Here is a 25760-nt window from a genome sequence, read left to right as displayed (position 1 = left end):
GGGAACCGAAAACCTAGAAGGTAAAGTCAACGCTCAGGGCTAAAGGAGCAAATTTGGATACAAGCAAATATCCATCACTAAAGCCAAAGAGCTCCCAATTTAGATACAGCCACAAAGAGACCAACTTAAACAAACAGGAGCCACCAGCATTGATAATGCACTTTGTCATCTCAGCCAGTGAGGAAAATTTCCTCTTTCATCATACAGAAATGTCTAGAGAATGCAGTTGGATCACCAGAAATGGTTAAAAAGGCTCCAGTCAGGTGACCTACTGATAGAAATGACTCAACCCAAAGAGTCAAAATATTTACTAAAGCTTACAATTTTTAAATAGAATCCTAGTTAAAATTTCCCCCCATGTCATGCTAATATCCTTCGGGGGTATTAGGAAGTAAATGGAACCTATTAAACTGTTCAGAAGAGGAAATAGTCCAACAGTTACAATATCAAAAGGTCATGTGACACAAGTGAATTGGATAACAATCTGAGATGATGGTAACATAATACCAATATGAAGCATCATTTTGACTTTTAATTCGCTGAATTTGCCAAACTCAGTTAAAGCAGGATACTTAAATAGCCGTGTCTGACCATATAAGGAAAGTAAATAGTAATACGCTTCACTGTTTCTATTTCATAGTTTCTATTCAAATACTACTGACATTTAATTTATTGATTTTATTAATTTAAACTACCATGCCCCGAACTAGAGCAGCAAAGCAACGGGCACAAAGTGGCAGGAGTGTTGTGACTCGGGGGAGAACTGAGGGGGGCGATTCTCCAACGCGTCACAGCCTAAAAAAATGTGCAGCTTGTGAAATGTTTGCCGAACTCTCTGGAACGGAACATGATATTGCCATGGGGGATGTCTTTGTGTGTGCGCGATGTAAGGAGTGTAAGGAAATCAGGCGACAACTCAGCGTTGTTATGGGCCTATATGAGAGTTTGAAGGACAGGGTGGATGCCCTCGAAGGAAATAAATTGAGGGGCCCATCAAGCTCTCAGCTGCCCACATCAACGGCAGAGCTTGCACTTGGTCATCGCGCAACACAGCGGCAAACCCCAAGGCAGAATGCGCTGGTCCCACAGGAACTATTAGTTGTTGGTGACTCTATTGTCAGGGAAACGGGGAACATGCTATGTAAAAAGGATAGGTGGAACAGGACCAGGGTATGTCTGCCAGGGGCAAAGGTTGATGACATTGTAGAGTGGATATCATCTTTCAAGGGCACAAAAGGTGATATAGTTGTACACGTTGGCACTAATGATATTAAGAGTAGGAGACCGGCAGAATTACTCAACAAGTACAGGTCACTGTTGAAAAAAAGCCGAGAATTAGGGTTGCATTTGAAAGTGTCTGCAATTCTGCCCAGACACGATAGGAGGGAGTATATGATGAGAGCCTTGTCGATCAATTCGGCCCTGGAAAGATTGTGCAAGGCTCAAGGGGTAGAATTTTTTTTCAGCCTGGACTGTACTTGTTAACAGGAGAGACTGCTTCTACAGGGATGGGATACACTTAAATAGAAAGGGTGCAAGAATATTTGCTGATGCTATCGAGGCAGTGTTAGGTGGGTCGGAAAACTGCTAGCTTGGGGGGATACAAAGACTAATAGTTTAACAGTAACCGCAGGCAGAGGTGAAGGTGATTCTTGCACAACTTCTATTAGAATAAGAAGCGACCTGGAGCGAGGGGTGTTGGGGGTTTCAGGGACGGATGACAGTCATCCTGGAATAGTTGGGTATATGGGATGTGTTAGGGTAACAAGGAATAGGCATAGGAGCATGTATGCTTGCATGTATACCAATGCTAGAAGTATAGTAAATAAATTTGATGAATTTGAAGTGTTGGTCAAGACATCAAAGGCGGATATTGTTGGGATAGCAGAGACGTGGTGTCACAAAGATATAAGGAATGCAGAACTGGAATTTGGGGAGTACAATGTGTACAGAAAGGATAGAAGGACAGAAAGGGAGGAGGTGTTATGCTGTTAATTAAGAAAAAGATAAAATCAAAAGAAGTGCATCCAGTTGATATAGATGGACAGTGCACTGTTGAGTCAGTTTGGTGTGACATAAGCACTGCGAAAGCAAAAATAAGAGTAGGAGTGTGTTATAGGCCTAATGACTCGAATGAGTACAATGAACAATTGTACAGAGAAACAGAGTGGGTCAGTAAATCAGAATGTCTTATAATGGGGGATTTTAACTTCCCAGATATTGACTGGAACTTGTGGGTTGGTCACTCACACACTAGTCAGACTTTTGTGGATTTATTGGATGATTGTTTTCTGCAGCAGCATGTTCGAGAGGCAACCAGAGAAAGTAATACTCTTGATCTGGTTATCAGCAGTGATCATTCGTGTATTAAGAATTTGCAGATAAAGGAACCACTAGGTGGCAGTGATCACAGTGTGCTGAAGTGGGATTTACTCAAAGAGGTAACTACCGTCAGGGGTAAAGGAAAGGGTTTTTGCTTCCGTAAAGGGGAGTACAGTGGTCTCAGACAGTTTTTAAATTCTGTACAGTGGGATCAACTGACGATGTTACAAACAGTAAATTCTAAGTGGGAAGCATTCAAGGAATTAATCGTGGAAGCTACTAGACTTTTCATACCGATGAAGAAATATTGTTCAAGGTTTAGGCCTAAATGGTTATTAAATGAACTAATGAGACTCGTGTCAGAGAAGAAAAATGCATGGGATGCATATAAATTATGAGGCGACGCAGAAGCCTGTAGCAGATATAAGCTAGTCTGTAATCAGGTCACAAAGGAGGTTCGGCAGGCAAAGGCGGATTACGAGAAATCTTTGGCAAAAGATGCTAAGAAAAACAGCAAGGATTTCTTTACTTATATAAACTCTAAAAGGAAGGGGATGAATATGATTGGTCCACTTGACATCGATGGTTCGACTGTTGATGATCCTGCTCAGATAGCAAACAAACTGAATGAGTATTTTGCATCTACATTCACACGTGAGGAATTATTACAGTTTGAAAATGGAAGAAGGTTATCAAATTGTAGCAGTGTGCTTAATGATTTTGTAATAACTGAGAGCAAAGTGGAGGAGAAATTGTTGAAGTTAAACATAAGAAAGGCACCTGGGGTGGATGGGATCTATCCAGTTATATTAAAGGAGGCGGCAAAGCAACAAAGCAAACCCTTAGCCATAATTATGAGAGCATCCTTGGATTCAGGGGAGGTTCCCACGGACTGGAGATGTGCAAATGTATCCCCAATTCACAAAGGAGGTTCGAAGGGTGACACGAGTAATTACAGACCAGTTAGTTTAACTTCTGTTCCGGGTAAAATAATGGAGTCACTGGTTAAAGATGCATTGCAGGATCATCTAGACAAGACTGCAGCAATAATTCAGACACAGCATGGGTTTGTTAAGGGAAAGTCTTGTCTGACAAATTTGATTGGTTATTATGATGTGGTCACAAAGGAACTGGATGCAAAAAATAATTTTGATATCATATACTTGGATTTCAGGAAAGCTTTTGACACTGTTGCGCATGGAAGGCTACTGTACAAATTGGAGCAGAATGGTATTAAGGGTAAGTTGCTACAATGGATAAAAGGATGGTTAAGTGGGAGAAGACAGAGGGTGGTAATCAATGGGTGCTGCTCTTCGTGGACTAATGTTATTAGTGGAGTCCCACAGGGTTCGGCGTTGGGTCCACTGTTGTTTTGTATATTTATCAATGATATTGATGAAGGTATATCAGGCTTAATGTCGAAGTTTGCAGATGACACGAAGGTTGGCAGGGTTGTTAATGACAGTAATGGCAGTGTGCTACTGCAACAGGATCTAGATAATTTGGGCAGATGGGCTAAGAAGTGGCAACTGAAGTTTAACCTTGACAAATGCAAAGTACTGCATATGGGTAGAAGTAACCCCAGAGAAATGTACCAACTGTGTGGTACTACACTTAAGGTGGTAGAAAATGAAAAAGACCTGGGAGTAATTGTGCAGTCAGATATGAAGTTTTCTGAGCAATGTAGACAGGCTGCTAGGGCAGGTCATGGGGTTTTGTCAATGATATATAGGAATTTTGCTAGCAGGGAAAAGGAGGTGATTGTCCCTCTGTATAAGGCAATGGTCAGGCCACGCCTTGAGTACTGCGTACAGGTCTGGAGGCCTCATTTTAGGAAGGATGTAGATTTGCTTGAGCGTGTACAGAGAAGAGCAACACGATTGGTGAGGGGAATGAAGGGATCCTCTTACCAAGAGAGGCTTAAGTTCTGCAAATTGCAGTGGCTGGAGACTCGGCACCTGCGCGGTGATCTGATTGAGGTCTATAAGGCCTTGAATGGGTTGAGCACGCTGAATTCTGATGGGATCCTCCCACTTGTTCAGAATACGAACCTACGGGGACATAAGTTCAAATTAAGAAAGGATAGATGTAGAATAGATGTGCGGAAATTTGCCTTTAGCCAGCGGGTGGTTAATTGCTGGAACAAACTTCCATCTGTCGTTGTGGAAGTTGATAGGTTAAATAAATTTAAGGAGGAACTGGACAGGCATTTGGAGGGTATGGTGTGATTTTTTTTTTTTTTTTTTTGGCTGATGCTGCATAAGCTCCTACACTTGCTTTCTTGCATCAAGTGCCACTACTACTACTACTATATCCCTAATCCTTTAAAATCATTAAAAATGTCAGAAGTTTGGACATTCCAGCTAGATCACCAGGGTGATACTACTTGTGTAAATTGTGAATCTAAAAGTTGTGCACAAACTGAATGTACTACCACATCTCCACAACATCCTAATTGCAAGGGCTGGCATCCTGCATTCTCAAAAGTATGTGATCTTTGTAAACTAGAAAAAAAAACTCAAAAATATAAGATCGAGAATAAAGTAACCTACCAAGAAGTGAGAAAGCAAATGAAATTAATTATGTCAGGGCGTACATATGTATACACCACTTTGAATTTCCAGAACATAGCAATACAGTTGTCAGTTCGAGCTGATAAATCAGTTGCAGTATGGGCATAATCTGTGCTTTTGAACCATCCCTTATCTTCAAGACCACGTGTAACAGATAAAAAAAAAAAAAAAAAAAAAAAAAACCACTCCAATCACAGTTCCACCAAAAATTCATTTTGAATGATCAAATTGGAGGTTATTACCTTGTTAGCCAAGATTTTTGCAGCTCCGGCGAACGCTAAGTTTTTATATATATTTAATAGTTTTGTTGACTTAACTGTTATACTAAATTATTTTCTATAAGTAACTTTATAGTCCTAGTCAATCTTCTTGGTTTATTTTAATTTAAATAATGTAAAACTAAATAGCAAAATAGGTAGCACTGCATTAGAAATCTGTTAGATTAGTATAGTATATCAATTAATCAGTAAAATTTGTTAATCCTATTAAATTTCATTGTTAATTAAATTGTACTTAAATGGAATCATGACCCAGACTAGAGCAGCAAACCTGCAAGCACAAAGTAGCGGTAGTACTGTGGCTCGGGGGAGAACAGATGGGGCAATTTCCAACACATCACAGTCTAAAGAAATGTGAAATGTTTGCAGACCTGTCTAGAATACGACATGATCTAGCCAAAGAGGATGTTTATGTGTGTGCTAGGTGCAGAGACTACTAAGAAATTAGACACCAAATCAGTGTTCTGATGGGCATCTATGAGAGTTTGAGGTGTTAGGGTATATGCCCTTGAAGAAATTAATGAGGTGCCCATCAAGCTCTCAGCTGCCCAACTCAATGCCAGAGCTCACTCCTGTGAATCAGGCAACACAGTGGCAATCTGCAAAGCAGAATAAGCTGGTTCCACGGGAAGTAGTTATTGTTGGTGACTCTATTGTCAGAGAGAGAGAGAAAGATGGGGAATATATTATGCAAAAAGGATAGGTGGAATGGGCCCAGGATATGTCTGCCAGGGGAAAAGTTGATGACATCGTAGGGCAGATATCATCTTTTAAGGACACAAAAGATGATACTGTTGTACACATTGGCTTAATGACCTTAAGAGTAAGAGATCTGCAGATTTACCAAGTACAGGTCAAAGTTGAAAAACAAAAGCTGAGAGTTAGGGTTGAATTGAAAGTGTATACAATTCTATCCATACATGATAGGAGGGAGTATATGATGAGAGCCATGTCAATCAGTTTGGTCCTGGAGAAATTGTGCAAGGCTCATGGGGTAGAATTTTTTTTTTTTTTCCCAGCATGGTCTGTGCTTGCTAACTGGAGAGACTGCTTCTACAGGGATGGGATACCCTTAAAAAGAAAGGGTGCAAGAATATTTGCTGATGCTATCGAGGCAGTGTTAGGTGGGTCGGAAAACTGCTAGCTTGGGGGAGGGGATTCACAGACTAAAATATTAACAGTAGCCACAGTCAGAGGTGAAAGTGATTCGTACACTGCTTCTATTGTAATGAGCAGCAGCCAAGAGAACAAGTTGCTGGGGATTCCAAGAGCTACTGGGAGTCATTATGGAACAAGTAAATACATGGTGTGTGTTAGGGTAACTAAGAGAAGGAACAGGTGCATGTATACTTACATGTATACCAGTGCTAGAAGTATAGTAAATAAATTTGATAAATTTGAAGTGCTGATCAAGGCATCAAAGGCAGATATTGTTGGGATATCACACAGATATAAGCAGTGCATAATTGGAATTTGGCAAGTACAATATGTACAGAAAGGATAGACAGAGTAGGAAGGGAGGAGTTATGCTGTTAGTTAAGAAACACATGAAATCAAAGGAAGTGCATCCAGCTGACACGGGTGGACAGTACAATGTTGAGTCTGTTTGGGGTGACATAAACACTGGAAAAGGGAAAATGAGAATAGGAATGTGTTATAGGCCTAACGACTTTGATGAGTACAACAATGTGCTGAGATATAATGGGTCAGTAAATCAGAATGTCTTGTAATGTGAGATTTTAGCTTTCCAGATATAGACTGGAGCTTGTGGGTTGGTCACTCGTATGCTAGAAAGACTTTTTTGTAGATTTATTTGAGGATTGTTTTCTACAGCAACATGATCGAGAGGCAACCAGAAGGAGTAATACTCTTGATCTGATATCGGCAGTGATAATTCATGCATTAAGAATTTGCAGATAAAGGAACCACTAGATGACAGTGATCACAGTATAGTGATGAGGAATTTACTTAAAGATGTAACTACCATCCATCAAGGATAAAGGGAAGGGTTCTTATTTCATAAAGGTGACTACAGTGGTCTCAGACAATATTCAAATTCTATACAGTGGGAACAACTGATGATGTTACCAATGGTGAATGCTAAATAGGAAGCCTGAATGCTAAATAGGAATGCTAAATAGGGACTTAATCTTGTAGGCTTTTAGGACGGCTAGTAGGCTTTTCATATCAACTAAGAAATACTGTTCAATGTTCAGACCTAAATGGATGTCAGATGAATTAATGAGGCTTGTGGCAGAGAAAAAAATGCATGTGATGCATATAAATTATTAGGCAACATAGAAGCCTACGGCAGATATATGCTAGTCTGTAATCAAGTCACAAAGGAGGCAAGGTAGGCAAAGGCAGATTACGAGAAATCTTTTGGCAAAGGATGCAAAGAAAAACATCCGAGTTCTTTACTTATGTAAACTCTAGAAGGAAGGGGTCGAATCAGATTGGTCCACTGGATATTGATGGGTCAACTGTTGGTGATCATGCTCAGGTGGCTAACAAACTGAATGAGTATTTTGCATCTGAATTCACATATGAGGAGTTATTCAAGGAGGGAAATGCCAGAAATTTATCAAACTATAACTGAGAGCAAATTGGAGAAGAAATTATTGAAGTTAAACATAAAAAAGCACCTGGGGTGGATGGAATCTGTCCAGTTATATTGAATGAGGCAGCGAGGGAAGTTATCAAACCCTTAGCCATAATTATAGGAGCATCCTTAGATTTGGGGTAGGTACCCATGGACTGGAGATGTGCAAATTTATCCCCAATTCACAAAGCGGGTTCAAAGGGTGACACAAATAATTATACACCTGTTAGTTTAACTTCTGTTCAGGGGAAAATAATAGTCACTGGTTAAAGAGGTGATACAAGATCATCTAGACAAGACTGCAGTAATAGTTCAGACAGAGCATGTCTTTGTTAAGGGGAAGCCTTGTCTGACCAGTTTGATTGGATACTACGATATGGTCACAAAGGAACTGGGTGCAAAAAATAATTTTGATATAATATACTTGGATTTTAGGAAAGCTTTTGATACTGTTGCACATGGAAGACAGCTGTACAAATTGGGATGGTATGGTATTAAGGGCAAGTTGCTGCAATGGATAAAGGGATGGTTGAGTAGGAGATGGCAGAGAGTGGTAAATGGATGCTGCTCTACACGAATAAATGTTATTAGTGGAGTACCCATGGCTTTGGTGCTGGGCCCATTGTTGTTTTGTGTATTTATCGATGAAGGTATATCAGGCTTGATGTCCAAGTTTGCAGATGATACAAAGGTTGGCAGGTTTGTTAATGACAATAATGGCGGTGTACTACTGCAGCAGGATCAAGAAAATTTGGGCATATGGGCCGAGAAAGTGGCAACTGAAATTTAATATTGACAAATGCAAAGTACTGCATATGGGTAGAAGTAACCCCAGAGGAATGTACCAACTGTGTGGTATTTACACTCGAGGAGGTGGAGAATGAAAAAAACCTGGGGGTAATTATGCTGTCAGATATGAAGTTCTCTAAGTAGTGCAGACGGGCTGCCAAAGCAGGTCATGGAGTTTTTTTCAATGATATATAAGAATTTTTCTAATAGAGACAATGAAGAGATTATCATTTTGTTTAAGGCAATGGTCAGACCACACCTTGACTATTGCGTACAGGTCTGGAGGCTTTATTTTAGGAAGGATGTAGAGTTGCTAGAATGAGTACAGAGAAGGGCAACAAGATTGGTGATAGAAACAAAGGGGTACACTTACAAAGAAAGTTTTAATCTGCAAGTTGCAGTATCTGGAGACTAGGCACCTGTGGGGTGATCTGATTGAGGTTTATAAGGCATTAAATTTGAGCCGGCTTAATGCTGACAGGATACTTCAGATTGCTCAGACTAAGAACCTCAGGGGCCATAGATTCAAATTGAGGAAAGAACAGTTGTAAAATATATGTGCAGAAGTTTGCCTTTAGCCAGTGGGTAGTTTATGCTGGAACAGACGTCCATCTGTTGTTGTGGAAGCTGATAGCTTAAATAAATTTAAGTGTGAACTAGACAAACATTTGGAGTGACCGAATGGGCAAAATGGGAAGGTTTTCTTTTTTGGCTGATGCTATATAAGCTTGCTTTCTTCCATCATATGCCTCAACTAATGGTAATGCTAATTTATTAAGAGTAATAGGAATGGGTTGAATCACATTGGGTTGATGGCTTTGCTTAGGTTCTTGACAAAGATTCTCTTTGTCAAGAACCTCAGCATCTACATTGACATTTAATTTGCATCTACATTGACATGTAAGGAATTACTTACAGGAAGGGATGTCAGAAGTTTATGAAGCTCCAGCAGGGAACTAAATGACTTTGCAATAACTGGAATGAAAGTGGAAAAGAAATTGTTGAGGCTGAACATAAAAAAGGTACCTGGTGTGGATGGGATCATCCAATCATATTAATGGCGGCAGCACAGGAAGTAAAGCAAGCCTTTAGTCATAATTATGAGAGCAATCTTTTTTTTCAGGCAAGTCCCAATGGACTTCCCTGAAATGCATATTGGATACATATGTATCCAATATGCACCTGATATGCATATGTATCCAATTCATTAAGGGGGGGGGGGATAAAAAGTGACACGAGAAATGAAAAGTATGATATGATAGGTTCCTTGGACTCAGGGGGAGGTCGCCATGGACTGGAGCTGTGCGAATATGTCCCCAATTCATAAAGGGGAACAAAGGGTGACGTGTAATAACAGACCCATTAGTCTAACTTCTGTTCCAGAGAAAATAATGGAGTCACTGGTTAAGAAGGCGATGCAGGATCATCTAGAGAAGACTGCAGTTATAGTTTAGACACAGCATGGGTTTGTTAAGGAGAAGTCTTGTCTGACAAATTTGATTGGATACTATGATGTGGTCACAAAGGAACTGGGTGCAAAGAATAATTTTAATATCATATACTTGGATGTTAGGAACTCTTTTGATACTGTGGCACATAGAAGACTATGGTACAAACTGGAGCAGTATGGCATTGAGGGAAAGTTGCTACAATGGATAAAAGGATGGTTGAGTTGGAGAAGACAGAGTGGTTTCAGTGGACACTGCTCTTCATGGACAAATGTTATTAGTGGATTGCCCCAGGTTTCGGTGTTGGGCCCATCGTTGTTTTGTATATTTATCATTGATATTGATGAAGATATATCAGGGTTAATGTCTAAGTTTGCAGATGATAACGAATGTTGACAGGGTTGTTAATGACAGTAATGATAGTATGCTACTGCAACAGGATCTGAAAAAGTTGAGCAGATGGGCTGAGAGGTCACAACTGAACTTCACAAATGTAAAGTACTGCATGCGGGTAGCAGTACTTTAGGCCATTCATGCATAATGCCTAGAGTAATGTATGAACTGGGTGGTACTGCACTCAAGGGTAGTGGAGTAATTTAGACTGCAGAATAGTTTAGGGTTATATAGTTTAGAATGAGTAACAATGTCTTCTCCTACGGTGAAGTATTATATATTCGAGGTAGTGCAATATCATGGCAACTCGTTGTGAAGGTATTCACAATATGAGATAAACTTAATGATGCCAATTTATAACTATCTAAGTTGTTGGCTACGTACAGAAATGATGCAATTGCACTAATTTGTATGTCAGGGTAGTGGAGAATGAAAAGGACCTGGGGTAATTGTGCAGTCAGATATGAAGTTTTTTGAGCAATGCAAAAAGGCTGCAAGAGTAGCTCATTGTGTCTTATCAATGATATACAGGAATTTTGCTAGCAGGGATAGGGGTGTGATTGTGCACTTATTTAAGACAATGGTCAGGCCCAGCCTTGAGTACTGTATAGGCCTGGAGGTCTCATTTTAGGAAAGATGTTGAGCTGCTGGAACGAGTACAGAGAAGGGCAACGAGATTGGTGAGTGGAACATTACCTTCCCAAGAAAGGCTTAAGTTCTGCAAATTGTAGCTTCTGGAGACTAGGCACCTGCAAGGTGATCTAATTGAGGTGTATAAGGCTTTGAATAGATTGAGCAAGCTCAATGCTAATGGGATTTTTTCTCTTGCTCAGATTACTCCCTTAAGGGACATAATCCAAATTCAGGAATGACAATTGTAGAATAGATGTGCAGAAATTCACCTTCAGCCAATCAGGTGGTTGATAGTTGGAACAAACTTCCATCTATAGTGGAGGTCAGCAACTTAAATATGTTCAAGGCAGAACTAGACTTAACATTTGGAGTGTATGGATGGGTGTAATGGGAAGGAGTTTTATTTTATTGTATTTATTGTATTTTTTTTTTTTTTTTTTTTTGGCTGATGCTGTATGAGCGTACTTTCTTGCATCATATGTCTCTGCTAATGAGTAATTTTGGACCTATCAACTTATTTCTTCCATGGAAAATAATGGAGTTACTTGTTAAAGAAGTAATGCCGGACCATCTGGACAGGAATGCAAATATACTACAGTTATACTATGTCGCAGCATGGATTTGTTAAGGGGCAGTCTTGTTTAACCAATCTGATTGTTTGTTTGTTATTTGGTTTTTAGGAGCATTAGCAACTAAGGCCATATTGCTCCGGGGATATGCGGTGGTCATTCCCTGACCTTTCCGCATCCTCTGTATTTGGTGGTCACGGGCTGAAACCCTGGTCCAATCAAGAAGTGTGTTCTGCTCCTGCCCACCTGGCTACGCAGGTGCCAAACAAATCTGATAGGATACTGGATACTATGGTGAAGTGAACAAGGAACTGGATGCAAAAAATATTTTTGTTATAATGTACTTGGATTTCATGAAGGCTTTTGATACTGTTGTACATAAGAGACTACTGTATAAACTGTAGCATTGAACAGAATTTCACCAGCACTTGACCAGAACTTCAAATTTATTTAGCTCCTAGTATTGGTGTACACGCAAGAGTGCATGCCCCTGTTCTTAATCTTACTTACCCTAACACAGTTTATGTATTTACTTGTTCCGCAATGACTCACAACAGGCCTTGAAATCTCAGACACCTTTCTTTCCTGGCTGTTTCATCTTCCAATAAAACCAGTGCAAGAATCACCATCATATCTGCCTGTGGATTAATCTATTAGTCTTTGTATCCCTCACCCAAGCTTGCAGATTTCCAGCCAAACTAACACTGCCTAGGTAAAATTAGCAAATCTTGCACTCCTTCTATTTAAGATTATCTCATCCCCATAGAATCTCATCCCCACAGTCTCTCCTTTTAACAAGCAGAGTCCATGCTGAGAAAAATTCTACCCCATGACCTTTACAATCTCTCTAGTTCTGAATTGATTGACAAGACTCTTATCATATACTCCAGCTTATTGTGTCTGAGCAGAATTGCAGACACTTTCAAATTTAATTCTAACTCGTGCCTTTTTCTCAACATTTCCCTGTACTTATTAAATTCTCAAATCTCCTATTTATAATATCATTAATGCTCGCGTGAACATCAAGAACATCCCCTTTCATGCCCTTAAGATATCTGCTCTACCATGTCATTCACTTTTGCCTGACAGACCTACCCTGCGTTTGAAAATAAAATCTTTTTATTAACTGCTTCATAAAAGAGCATTTATATGGGAAAATGTGCTGATGAAGCGGCTAATGTTTGTTGAGATGAATGATATGGTGCTCATCTTTTTAAAGAGCTCTGTGTAGGAATTTCTTCGCAATATATTTGTTTTAGTTTTTCATCAGTGAAACGATGATTTTCAAATGAATTCAGTGATCATTTGGAATGTTCATGTAAAGAAATATGCTCATCTTTCTCACTTAACATTTTTATTCCTGCAGATTATTTGTTCACAAATGTTCCTACAACTTTTGTACTCCTGGTTGAATGTAAATTGTTTTTGTATTGTGCTATAAAGTTTTGTCGATTTCTAATTTCTATTAAATTAGAGTGAGTAGGAATGAGTTGTTGATAGATGTTTTCTGTATATATACACTGTGCTGCCACTGTATTAGGTACATCCCTGCTGTGTACACAAATGGTTTGTCCCACAATATTGCAAGTCACATGACCACAGTTGTGGATATAAAAGCAGCAGAACAACCTTTCTAGTACAGGTTGACCATGATTAATCCGGCCACTGGTAATCCGGTTCCACCGCTAATTCGGACATAATTTCCGTGAATGTAATTTAAAATTTCCCGGGTCGGTACACCGATCTGCCGCTATTGTTTTGGTGGCATTGGTTGCAGCATCAGCTGTTGCTGCAAACTCGTAAACACTGGCAGGCCATTCATGCATAAAGGAAGTGCCTCTTGTGGTGTGAAGTGCAAACACTGTACATTGTCCCTAACAGATAAAGTTAAACTTTTGAAAAAAACTCTTGGTTCCTCTTATCTTAGTGAGAAAATTATTATTATTAATAATAATTTTCTTTTAGCTATTCCTTTTTATTTTTTTTTTACAACACACTTATACAAACTTACAGAAAACACAACACAATATGATGGATAATACAGCGCGCTAAGGAACTTGCTTTCACAAAATCTCTGTTTAATCTGCACAAATCTCTGTGCAATAAACTGATCACAAACGACCTTCATATGTATACCATAATAGCATCACACGTATGTGGCTGACACAGCTTCTCAAGAAGTAAAGTAACCAACATATATGTGGCTATATTGGCCACATATATACGATTTAAAAAAAGCCTCTTTTTTTATATATTTTAAACGAAAAAACGACAACACCGACATTACAATATTTGTTTTAGAATTACTAATCAAATTATTTCCTAAATATTTTTCGGCCCCTGGGGAATTTTTTTCTTAAACTAGCTTGGCAGTCAACGTGTTAAAGTTAGAAGGTGGTTAGCTGTTGGGTAACATGTATGTGCTAAAATAATCACCGGTGATCCGGCAAACTCCCTAATCCGGCACTACACAGGTCCCAGTGCTGTTGGATTAGTGATGGTCAGCCTGTATTAGTTAAGATACAAACTGTAGCGAGAATGGGGAAAAGGAGTGGTCTAACGGATTTTGAACGTGGCATGGTAGTAGGTGCAAGACATGCTGGACAAAGCATCTCTGAAACGGCAGTTCTCTTGAACTTTTCACACACCACAATTTCAAGGATGTGTTGAGAATGGTGCAGAGAACAGAAAATATCCTCTAAGCCGCACTCCTGTGGAAAAAAATTGCTTTTTGATGAGAGAGAGAGAGAGAGAGAGAGAGAGAGAGAGAGAGAGAGAGAGAGAGAGAGAGAGAGAGAGAATTGTGCAAGCAAACAGATGGGCGACAATGTCGCATATCACATCACAATACAACCTTGGTGCGCAGAATAAAATATCGCAATGGACCACTAGTCACACTTTGTCATAAACGGGCTACAACAGCTGACGGCCTCATCGTGCACCTTTGTTAACAATGAAGAACAAGAGAGTGCCTCCTGTGGGCTCAGCAACACCAGCACTGGACTATCAAGGATTGGAAAAGTTTCGTTTCACGAGTCGAAGTTCCTGGTGCAGCATGTTGATGGAAGACTCAGAATTTGCGAAAACAACATGAATCCATGGACCCGTCATGCCTGACGACTACTGTGCAAGGTGGTGGGAGCAGTGTTATGGTGTGGGGAATGTTTTCTTGGGTCCATTGTAATTAGCATTAGTAGAGGCATATGATGCAAGAAAGCAAGCTTATGCAGCATCAGCCAAAAAAAACCCCTCTTCACCCGACGTTCGTCCACAATACCTGTCCAGCTGAGCCTTAAATTTATTTAGGCTATCAATTTCCATGACAAGGGATGGAAGTCTGTTCCACCAAGCAACTACCTGCTGGCTAAAGGCAAATTTCCACACATCAATCCTACATCTGTCTTTCCTCAATTTGAATTTATGCCCTCTCAGGTGATTATTCTGAGCAAGAGGAAGAATTCCATCAGCATTGAGCATGCTCAAACCATTTAAGGCTTTATACACCTCTATCAGATCACCTTGCTGGTGCCTAGTCTCCAGACACTGCAATTTGCAAAACTTAAGCCTTTCTTCGTAAGAATAACCTTTTGTTCCATTCACTAATCTTGTTGCCCTTCTCTGTACTCGTTCCAGCAGCTCTACATCCTTCTTGAACTAAGGCCTCCAGACCTGTATACAGTACTCAAGGTGTGGCCTGACCATTGCCTTATACAAGGGAATAATCATCTTCTTATCCCTTCTAGAAAAATTCCTTTATATCATTGAGAAGACACCATGAGCTACTCTTGTGCCCGTCTGCACTGCTCAGAGAACTTCATATCTGCCTGCACAATTACCCCCAAGGTCCTTTTCATTCTCTGCCACTGTCAGTGTAGTACCACAGAGTTGATACGTTGCTCTGGGGTTGCTGTTTCCCATATGTAGTACTTTACATTTGTCAATGTTAAAACTTCATTTGCCACCTCTCAGCCCATCTGCTCAACCTTTCCAGATCCTGTTGCAGCAGCATAGTGTCAGTAGTGTCCTTGATAACCCTGCCAACTTTTGTATCGTCTGAAAACTTGGACATTAAGCTTGATATACCATCATTAATATCATTTATAAATACAGAAAACAATAATGGATCCAACACTGAACCACGAGGGACTCCACTAATAACATTAGTCCACGATGAGCAGTGTCCATTGATTACCACTCTGTTTTCTCACCCTCAACCACCCCTTTATCCATAGCAGCAATTTGCCTCCAATGCCACACTGCTCCAATTTGTGCAGCAGTCTTCCATGTGCAACAGTATCAGAAACCTTTCTAAGATCCAAGTATATAATATCAAAGTTATTCCCTGCATCCAGTTCTTTTGTGACTGCATCATAGTATCCAATCAAATTGGTCAGGCAAGACTTTCCCTTAACAAAACAATGTTGTGTTCAAGCTATAACTGAAGTCTTGTCTAGATGATCCTGCCGTGCTTCTTTAACCAGTGCCTCCATTAATTTTTCTGGAACAGAAGTTAAGCTCACAGGTCTATTATTACTTGTGGCGCCCTTTGATCCTCCTTTGTGAATTGGGGTCACATTTTCATATGTCCAGTTTGTGGGTATCTCCCCTGAGTCCAGGGAAGCTCTCATAATTATGGCTAAGGGTTTGCTTACTTCCTTTGCTGCCTCCTTTAATATAACTGGATAGATCCCATCCACCCCAGGTGCCTTTCTTGTGTTTATCTTCAACAATTTCTCCTCCACTTTACTCTCAGTTATTACAAGATTCTCTAGCTCAACTCTGGCATTCCCCTCGCTGAATAACTCCTCATGTGTGAATGTCGATGCAAAATATTCATTTAGTGTGTTAGCTACCTGAGCAGGATCATCAAGAGTTGACCCATCGATATCAATTGGACCAATCTGATTCATCCCCTTCCTTCTAGAGTTTACATAAGTAAAGAACTCTTTGCTGTTTTTCTTTGCATCCCTTGCCAAAGATTTCTCGTAATGTGTCTTTGGCTGCCTAACCTCCTTTGTAACTTTGTTACAGATCAACTTATATGTATCATAGACTTCTGTGTCACGTGTTAATTTATATGTATGCCATGCATTTTTCTTCTCTGACATATGTCTAATTAGTTCATCTGACATCCATTTAGGCCTAAACCTTGAACAATATTTCTTAGTTGGTATATAAAGCCTAGTAGCTTCCAAGATAAGTTCTTTGAATGCTTCTCATTTTGAATTTGCTGTTGGTAACATCTTCAGTTGGTCCCACTGTATAGAATTTAAATACTGCCCCAGACCATCGTAGTCGCCTTTACAAAAGCAATAACCCTTCCCTTTACCCCTGATGGTAGTTACCTCTTTGAGTAAATCGCACTTCAGCACACTGTGATCACTGCCACCTAGTGGTTCCTTTATCTGCAATTCTTAATGCATGAAGAATCACTACTGATAATCAAATCAAGAGTATTACTTCCTATAGTTGCCTCCTGAACATGCTGATTTAGAAAACAATCATCCAATAAATCCACAAAAGCCTTGCTAGTGTGTGAGTGACCGACCCACAAATTCCAGTCAATATCTGGGAAATTAAAATCCCACATAAGACTCTCTGATTTACTGGCCCACTCTATTTCCCTGTACAGTTCCTTATTATACTCATCAGAGTCACTAGGCCTATAGCACACTCCTACTCTCAATTTTGATCTCCCAATGCTTATGTCGCACCAAACTGACTCGACACTGCACTATCCAGCAATGTCGACTGGCTTCACTTCCTTGGAATTTATGTGTTTCTTAACTAATAGCATAACCCCTCCTCCCTTTGTATCCTGTCTATCCTTTCTGTAGATGTTGTACTCCCCAAATTCCAGTTCTACATTCCTTATATCTGTGTGACACCACGTCTCTGATATCCCAACAATATCTGCTTTGATGCTTTGAGCAATACCTCAAATTCATCAAATTTATTTACCAAATTCCTAGCATTGGTGTACACACAAGTATACATGCACCGGTTTCTATTCTTAGCTACCCTAACACAACCCATGTGATTACTTGTACCGCAATGATTCCCAGCAGTCTTTGAAATATCCTGTATCTTGTTTTCAGGCTTCTGCTCATTCCAATAAAAGCAGTGCAAGAATCACTTTCACCTCTGCCAGTGGCTACTGTTAATCTATTAGTCTTTGTATCCCCCCCCCAAGCTAGCAGTTTTCCGACCCACCTAACACTGCCTTGATAGCATCAGCAAATATTCTTGCACCCTTTCTATTTAAGTGTATCCCATCCCTGTAGAAGCAGTCTCTCCTGTTAACAAGTACAGTCCAGGCTGAAAAAAATTCTAACCCTTGAGCCTTGCACAGTCTTTCCAGGGTCGACTTGATCGACAAGGCTCTCATCATATATTCCCTCCTATTGTGTCTGGGCAGAATTGCAGACACTTTCCAATTCAACCCTAATTCACGGCTTTTTTTCAACAGTGACCTGTACTTCTTAAGTAATTCTGCCGGTCTCCTACTCTTGATATCATTAGTGCCAACGTGTAGAACTATATCAACTTTTGTGCCCTTAAAGGTGATAACCGCTCTACAACGTCATCAACCTTTGCCCCTGGCAGACATACCCTGGTCCTGTTCCACCTCTACTTTTTACAAAGCATGTTCCCTGTTTCCCTGACAATAGTCACCAACAACTACTAGTTCCTGTGGGACCAGCACATTCTAACTTGGGGGTTGCCGCTGTGTTGCATGATGAACAAGTGCAAGCTCTGGCGTTGATGTGGGCAGATGAGAGCTTGATGGGCCCCTCAGTTTAGATCCTTCGAGGGCATTCACCCTGTTCTTCAAGCTCTCATATAGGCCCATAACAACGCTGAGTTGTTGCCTGATTTCGTTACACTCCTTGCATCTTGCACACACAAAGACATCCACCATGGCAATATCATGTCCCGTACCTGATTGCTCCACAAACATAATGCAAGCAGTGCATTTTAAAAGGCTGTGATTCAGAGGGCAACTGCCATCCTCTGAGCCACAGCACTCCCATTAGATTGAGCCTTTTGCTTTGCTGCTCTGGTCTGAGTCATGAACACCCATAGATTCACGTCTGAATGCCACATCGTACCTAAACATTGTTGCAGACGAAGTGCATCCGTACATGTTAACAGTTTATCCTCAGTCAGATGGTTACTTCTATCGGGATAATGCGCCGGTGCACAAAGCCTGAATCACTATTGAATGGTTCCAGGAACATGATAATGACTTTTCTTTGCTTCAGTGGCCCGCTTAGTCTGCGGATCTCAATCCTATTGAACATCTTTGGGATGAGCTGGAAAGGGCTGTTCACCGCAGGCTTACACCACCATCAAATCTCAAGGAACTGCATGACAGACTCATGTCTGCAATTTACTCCATTCCTGCACAACGTTTTCAGCATATTGTTCAATCCATGCCTAGGCGAATTGAGGCTGTTTTGAAGACTAAAGGAGACTGAACACACTACTAGGTAGGTGTACCTAATAAAGTGGCAGAACAGTGTGTGTGTGTGTGTGTGTGTGTGTTATATAGAAAACATAAAATAAATTAGAAGAGTACCCTCTTCTTCTTTATTTTCTCCCCCACCCCAATTTTATTTTTATTTTTTGTTATTTATTGGTTAAGTTCATTTTCACTGTATTGGTTTGCCATGCTACTGGCATATATTTTATTTTAGTTTTGAGTACCACCACCCAGACAGCACTGTTTCATGGCTATTGGCCAATCATCAGTGGGTGGGCAGGTACCCTGGTATTGCAGACATGACGACCCAGTTGTGAAGTTAATCACACAATATGAGAGATGCCAATAGGTGTAGATGTCAATATTTAAAATAAATAAATGCACAAGGCATAATACTTTAAGAGTTTGGTATCTATATATGATATCGGTGTTTAGATACACCATAGATAACTCTTAAGAAACTACAAAGTAGTTGTTGGCGGCATCATTTGCTCTTTCTCATATTGTGCTCTGCCTTTCTTTGTAGTTTCTTAAGAGTTATCTATAGTTAACTAAACACCAATATCATATATAGATACCAAACTCTTAAAGTATTATGCCTTGTGCATTTATTTATTTTAAATATTGACATCTACACCTATTGGCATCTCTCGTATTGTGTGATTAACTTCACAACTGGGTCGTCATGTCTGCAATACCAGGGTACCTGCCCACCCACTGATGATTGGCCAATAGCCATGAAACAGTGCTGTCTGGGTGGTTGGTACTCAACTGAGAATAAGTAACAATAGTCTTCTCTATCAGTGAAGCGTTACTTATTCGAGGTAGTGCAATATCATGGCAACTCGTCGTGAAGGCAGAGCACAATATGAGAAAGAGCAAATGATGCCGCCAACAACTACTTTGTAGTTTCTTAAGAGTTATCTATGGTGTATCTAAACACCGATATCATATACTAATTTTTTCAATATATGAATTTTGTTGTCTAAATATGGTACTAGTCAATATCGGCTATGCTTGTATAATTGTTCTTGTCATTCATTTGGGGTGTTTCTTATTAATTTTATTGTATTTAGATAATGGCAGTTTGTTTATAGTAGCTAAGTTTTCACCCTGTTTGTAATTTATAGTTAGTGATGATTCTGAATATTTAAAAAAAAAAAAATTCTTTTAGGTCTATATTTTCCAAATTCCTTCATCTTCTTCATCACCAGCATTTGATGATAATCCTCAAGTAGTTGAAGGTGAACAGGTAAACCATATTATACTCATATTTTAAAGTAGTTATCTGAAATAAATTGAAGATAGCATTTTTTTGATTTAGTTTTAAATAGAACATAAAAAAAAAAAAGCAGCATGTGTGCCCTATATGCACAGTATGTTTTTATTTTATGTGAAAACATCTATGGTGGCATTAGAGTAAAACCATTTAAATTTTTGGTTTGTCCGAAACTTATTCACTTACTTATGCTACTTAGTAGGGCAATGTTGATCGAAATCTTGCATTTTATTCTTACATAATATTACTACCGCTTTCTTGCATAATATTCTGCTTTTATTCTTGCATAATATTATTACCCACTTTATTGCATAATATTCTACTTTTATTCTTGCATAATATTCTGCTTTTATTCTTGCATAATATTATTGCAAAATGTTATAGCAATTTTAAAACCGTTTAAATTTTTGAACAGTGTGACTGAAACTTACTTCCTTATGCTACTTAGAAGGTTGATGTTGATCAAAATCTTGAGAAGCAGATTTTATTAAAGTCTGCATTTTTTTTTCTTGCATAATATTTCTACCCTCTTTCTTGCATAATATTCTGCATTTATTCTTGCATAATATTTCTACTTGCTGCTTACTCTACCAAATCAACAGTAGAGTAAATTACTAGAGAAAAATCGTTACCAATCGATTTTACTCTAGTGCCACCATAGATGTTTTCACATCAAAAATTTTGTTAACAGTCAATTGCATCATTTCCATTACATTGATTGCGTCATTTCTGTTACATCAATTGTCATTTTTGTTACAAAAAAATTTCGTTACGAATAAATTTTACTCTGGTGCTGTCATAGATGTTTTCACATCAAAAAGAGTAATTGGTATTTAATTCTGAACTTCTTAGCTCAAACTTATAAACATATTTTTTTGGAATGAGCAGAGCAGCTTTGGAAGCAAGGTACTGGAAATTTCAAGAATTGCTGGGAGTCTTTATGAAACAAGTAAATACATTGATTGAGGGTAACTAAGAATAAAAACAGGTGCATGTACATCAATGCTAGAAGTATAGTAAATAAATTTGATGAATTTGAAGTTATGGTCAAGACATTAAATGCAGACATCATTGAAATTTCAGAGATGGAGAGCATAATGTATATAGAAAAGACATTGTGTATATTGTCAAGTGGCACCTGGGGTTCCCCTACAAACCTCGTATTATACATTGACTACAAACTCTGTAAATGGCAGAGATAGTGTAAATTTTAGTGTTATTTTGTATAGTTGTTTTGTATGGTTAAAAATTTGTGGATTTTTAACCAGGGTTCTCTAATTAGGTCCCACATTACCCGTCCTTGCCTTGGGGAGGCAGCAGTGTAGTACAGGTAGAAAGCTTTCTGGCATGGGCGAACCCAGCACTGTGCCTGAGCTTTCCAGGGAGGCATCCTTGGCAAGCATCCGTTTCCAAGCATGAAAGAGGTGACATTGAAAAGGTAGGGAACAGATGAAAAAGATTAAGGTAGACAGTAGGAAGGCTGTCTACTTGGAAATAGGAAGTTAAAGGGAGTTATTGGAGGTTATAGTTGCATCCCTGTGGAATGAGCCCATCCTCACATTAGGGCTGTTAAGGAAAAGTAAAAGGTTTGTGGTGGTAGTATCCACTAGGTGAAAAGTTGAGATGGGAGAAGGGTAGATGGGACTATGGGGAAGAAAGTCTTAGTCAGTGCTCTATGTTGGGGGGGGTGTAGTCCTTGCTGCTCTGCATGAAATCTCACATTGGCTAGGCTAGCTGTGGCCAGTGTCAGCAGTTCCTATGCCGTGGCATCAGCAAGGCAAGTGATTCCCTGTGAGTTACCCCACTGTAGTCCAAGTAGGGAGGGGCCTGCCAGAAGACAACACACTCTTCATATGTCAAACCTTATGGACATATTCCACTCTTACAGATACACAGGTATATACCACAGGTACACACCTTTATTATAATTATTGTTGTTTCTCTTATATTAATTCTCCCTGACTGGGGTTCCATCCTGTGACAGATAGTGCTACTAAGTATACAGGATGGTTTTTATGTCTGGTGTTACTACTGGTCGAGGAACTCTGACTATCCTATAGGTGTTCAGGATTGCAACTTTTTGGAGTTCCTTGTAGGTATTTTCTGGGAGACCTATTGCTGCTGCTGGGCTGTTATGCAGGGTCTTTGCGAGCATACCGGTGGTTGAAATTATAATTGGGGTGGCCATTATTTGTTGCATATGCCACATCTATTTGATCTCCTGTCTTAGGTTCGTGTACTTCCCGATTTTTATTTATTTTTTTTCATGTATTTTCTAGAGGTTGCCAGTGTTTGGCACTGCTATGTCAATCAGATAGATAGCCTTTTCCTTCTTGTCGACAAGGATTATGTCCGGTTTGTTCAGGATTGTCTTGTCGATAATTATGACATGGTCCCAGTACGGCTTGTATGTTGGGTCTCTAGTACTACTTCCTGGGGTTCGTACTTGTATTATGGTTCACTTTTTTTGATCTTTTTAGCTTCTGATGTATTATCCTGGCTACCTGGTCGTATCTATGAGGGTACTCAGTCTGGGTGATCACCTTGCATCCTGTGGTGATGTGTTGGATTGTTTCTGAGGCCAAGTGGCATCGTCAACGTGCCATCAGACACTCTGGGCATCTTGGGGATGCATTTTCTATAGTTTCTGGTGCTGATTACATGGTCTTGAATGGTGAGAGTGAATCCTTCAGTCTCGGGGAAGAGCATCCCGCTCATGAACTGTCTCCATCGCGGACACTACATGTTTGTGAATTGAACATGTAGTGTCTGCCATGGGGTGTCTTCTTTGTTCATCTTTCTAGCTTTGTTTGTGCCATCTTGGTGGGAGGGGGACTCCTTGCTTAGGTAGTGGGGTATACTGCTTGTCTATCTTCCTTATGGCTGGGCAGAGTGCTGCTGGGTTTTCTGAAAGAAATCCTTCAAGTTAGTTATCGCTGTTTTCTGTTGCTCAATGAGGTCTATCAAGCCCCTTCCTCCCCTCTTTCTGAGCTATTGTCAGTCTCTCCATGGCTGACTTCAGGTGTTGTTGGTGGCTCTTGGTCATCACTGTCCTTGTCTTTCTCATGATATCCTCCAGCTCGGTGTTAGTCCAATTTATGATCCCAAGGAGTATGTTAGCACTGGGATTGCGTAGGTGTTTATGGCTTTAACTGTGTTCCCTCCATTCAGCTTTGCTTTCAGCAGGCTTCTGAGTCTGGTATTATTTTTTTGTCGTGCGAGTCTTGATTTCCTTGTGCTGTTACTGCTGAATCTGCATAATTTCCTTGAGTTGAATCTGCATAATTTCCTTGTGTTGTTACATCTGAATCTGTCATTCTGCTGTTTGTTACAGTTTGTTAAGAAGGAAAGAACCTTTTTCTTTAATTTAGTACTCCTACTAACTATATTAACCTATACGCTTGGCCACAAGTGGCACTGCTCCTGCTTCCCCGTGGCGGGGCCAGTAATCTGGGTGGTAAAGGTAAACCCCCAGGGCCAAAAGGAGCTAACACGGATACAAATAGTTATCCCCCTTTAGAGCCATTGAGCTCAAGACAAGAGACTCCCAACATTGACCATGACTGTGTTCACCCAAAAAGGCTTCGAACGGAAGCAAAATGTCCAAATGAGATACCGAATTTCTTGGTGGTACATTCGTTATCTGCCCAACCTGTAGGCAAGTTATCACCATTCTTGATACAAAAGTGTTTAGAGTCTATTGCAGGGTCACCAAAAATGGTGAAGCGACTACAATCTGGAGACCTCCTGATCAAAACAGCCACCTCAAAACATTCTGAGCGGCTGTTAAATACAACATCATTTGGGGGGCTGACAGTATCAGTTACTCCCCACAGAATCTTAAATTCATCAAGAGGTGTGATCAGTGAGTGGGACCTAATTACAGTCTCCTAAGAAGAACTACTCCAAGAACTTAGTAGTCAAAAGGTAACAAGTGTAAAAAGAATCATGAGTAAAAAAGATGGGAATCTAACTCCAACTAGAACCATCATTTTAACATTCAGTACTCCAGACTTACCATCCTCAATCAAAGCTGGCTATTTGAATTGTCGTATTAGACCATATATTCCAAATCCTGTTCGTTGCTTCAAATGCCAGAAATATGGTCATTCACAGCAGACATGTAGAGGTGACCCCATTTGTCCCATCTGCGGAGAACATACTCAAGCTGATTGCTAGGCCTCAACTGCTGCATGTCCAAACTGCAAGGGAAGTCACCCTGCCTTTTCCAAATCTTGCGAATTATGGATTACAGGGAAAAAAATCCAAAAATATAAAATAGAAAATAAAGTTACTTTTCCTGAGGCACGTAGGCAAGTTATGTTGAGCATGCCTAGCAGTCGAACCTACGCTGCTCGCACTAGAAACTATGTATCTACTGGAGCACAAACAGATGTATCAATTCCGCCTAATACCTCAATGACTAATTGGCTTAAATCTACTCTTTCAAATTCAAAAAAGAAAATCTTCAAAATAAAACTAGCGAAGCTACAAATACCCCAATCAGTATCCCTAGTGATACTGAATCGGTCCCATATGACACAGAGCAAAGGAAATCTGACACAGGTTAAAAACAAATGGAAACTCCCACCAACAGTATGGAAGTAGATGAGCGTTTAGATAATGGGGAGCCCATTTTGGAACTCCATGCAAATGACACCATGGATTCTGTTCGCCCCTCTTTCCCGAAAAAAGATAAAATAAAGCAAGACAGATCAAAATGCTCCACTTCTAAAAAACAGTCAGAACAATCGACCACAACTAAACTCAAATAATGTCTAATATCATACAGTGGAACTGCAGAGGACTAAGAAGCAATTCTGATGACATAAAAGATTTACTGATTCAATACAATCCGATAGGAGTATGTCTACAAGAAACTTTCTTATCATCTGAAGCTTCACCAAAATTTACAAATAATACAATATATAGAAAAGACAGGATTTCGGAGTCTCCTGCTCGCGGAGCAGTAGCTGTGCTTATAAAATCAAACATACCGTCCAGGCAAATTCAGTTACAAACTAGTCTAGAAGCTGTGGTAGCACGTATTTCAATCGGTATATCAATTACCCTAACTTCTATATATATTTCCCCTTCTCAACCATTTTCAAATACAGAACTTGATAATTTGGTTATGCAACTACCATCTCCAATCTGCTTTTTTGGTGACTTTAATGGCCACCATCCATTATGGGGTCGCCTGCGATTGACACAAGAGGCAAATTAATCGAAACATTCATGAATAATAACAACCTAACTATATTAAATTCTGGATCTCCCACTTATATTAACCTATCTACAGGATCTACTTCTGCAATAGACTTGTCTATCTGCTCACCAGGACTTCTCCCAAGTATGTCATGGTCAGTGCTAAACTATCCTTTAAAC

The 25760-nt window shown here is 39.8% G+C and overlaps 1 protein-coding gene across 2 annotated transcripts in view; it reads left to right on the top strand.

Annotated features, from left to right (window-relative positions):
• The window catches only part of LOC150091195 (integrin alpha-9-like), a 688379-nt gene that overhangs the window by 323324 nt on the left and 339295 nt on the right, over positions 1-25760 (top strand). For both annotated transcript variants that reach the window (XM_090374615.1, XM_090374611.1), the window contains exon 9: positions 20268-20345. In XM_090374615.1, coding sequence (XP_090230741.1) covers positions 20268-20345 — 78 coding nt within the window. The remainder of the gene's footprint in view (positions 1-20267; positions 20346-25760) is intronic.

This window comes from Mastigoproctus giganteus, chromosome 1, assembly GCF_048544385.1.
Source record: "Mastigoproctus giganteus isolate SK-2022 chromosome 1, ASM4854438v1, whole genome shotgun sequence".
Lineage (NCBI taxonomy): Eukaryota > Metazoa > Arthropoda > Arachnida > Uropygi > Thelyphonidae > Mastigoproctus > Mastigoproctus giganteus.
Note: the sequence above shows the minus strand (reverse complement) of the source record. Positions and strands in the feature narration are given on the sequence as shown.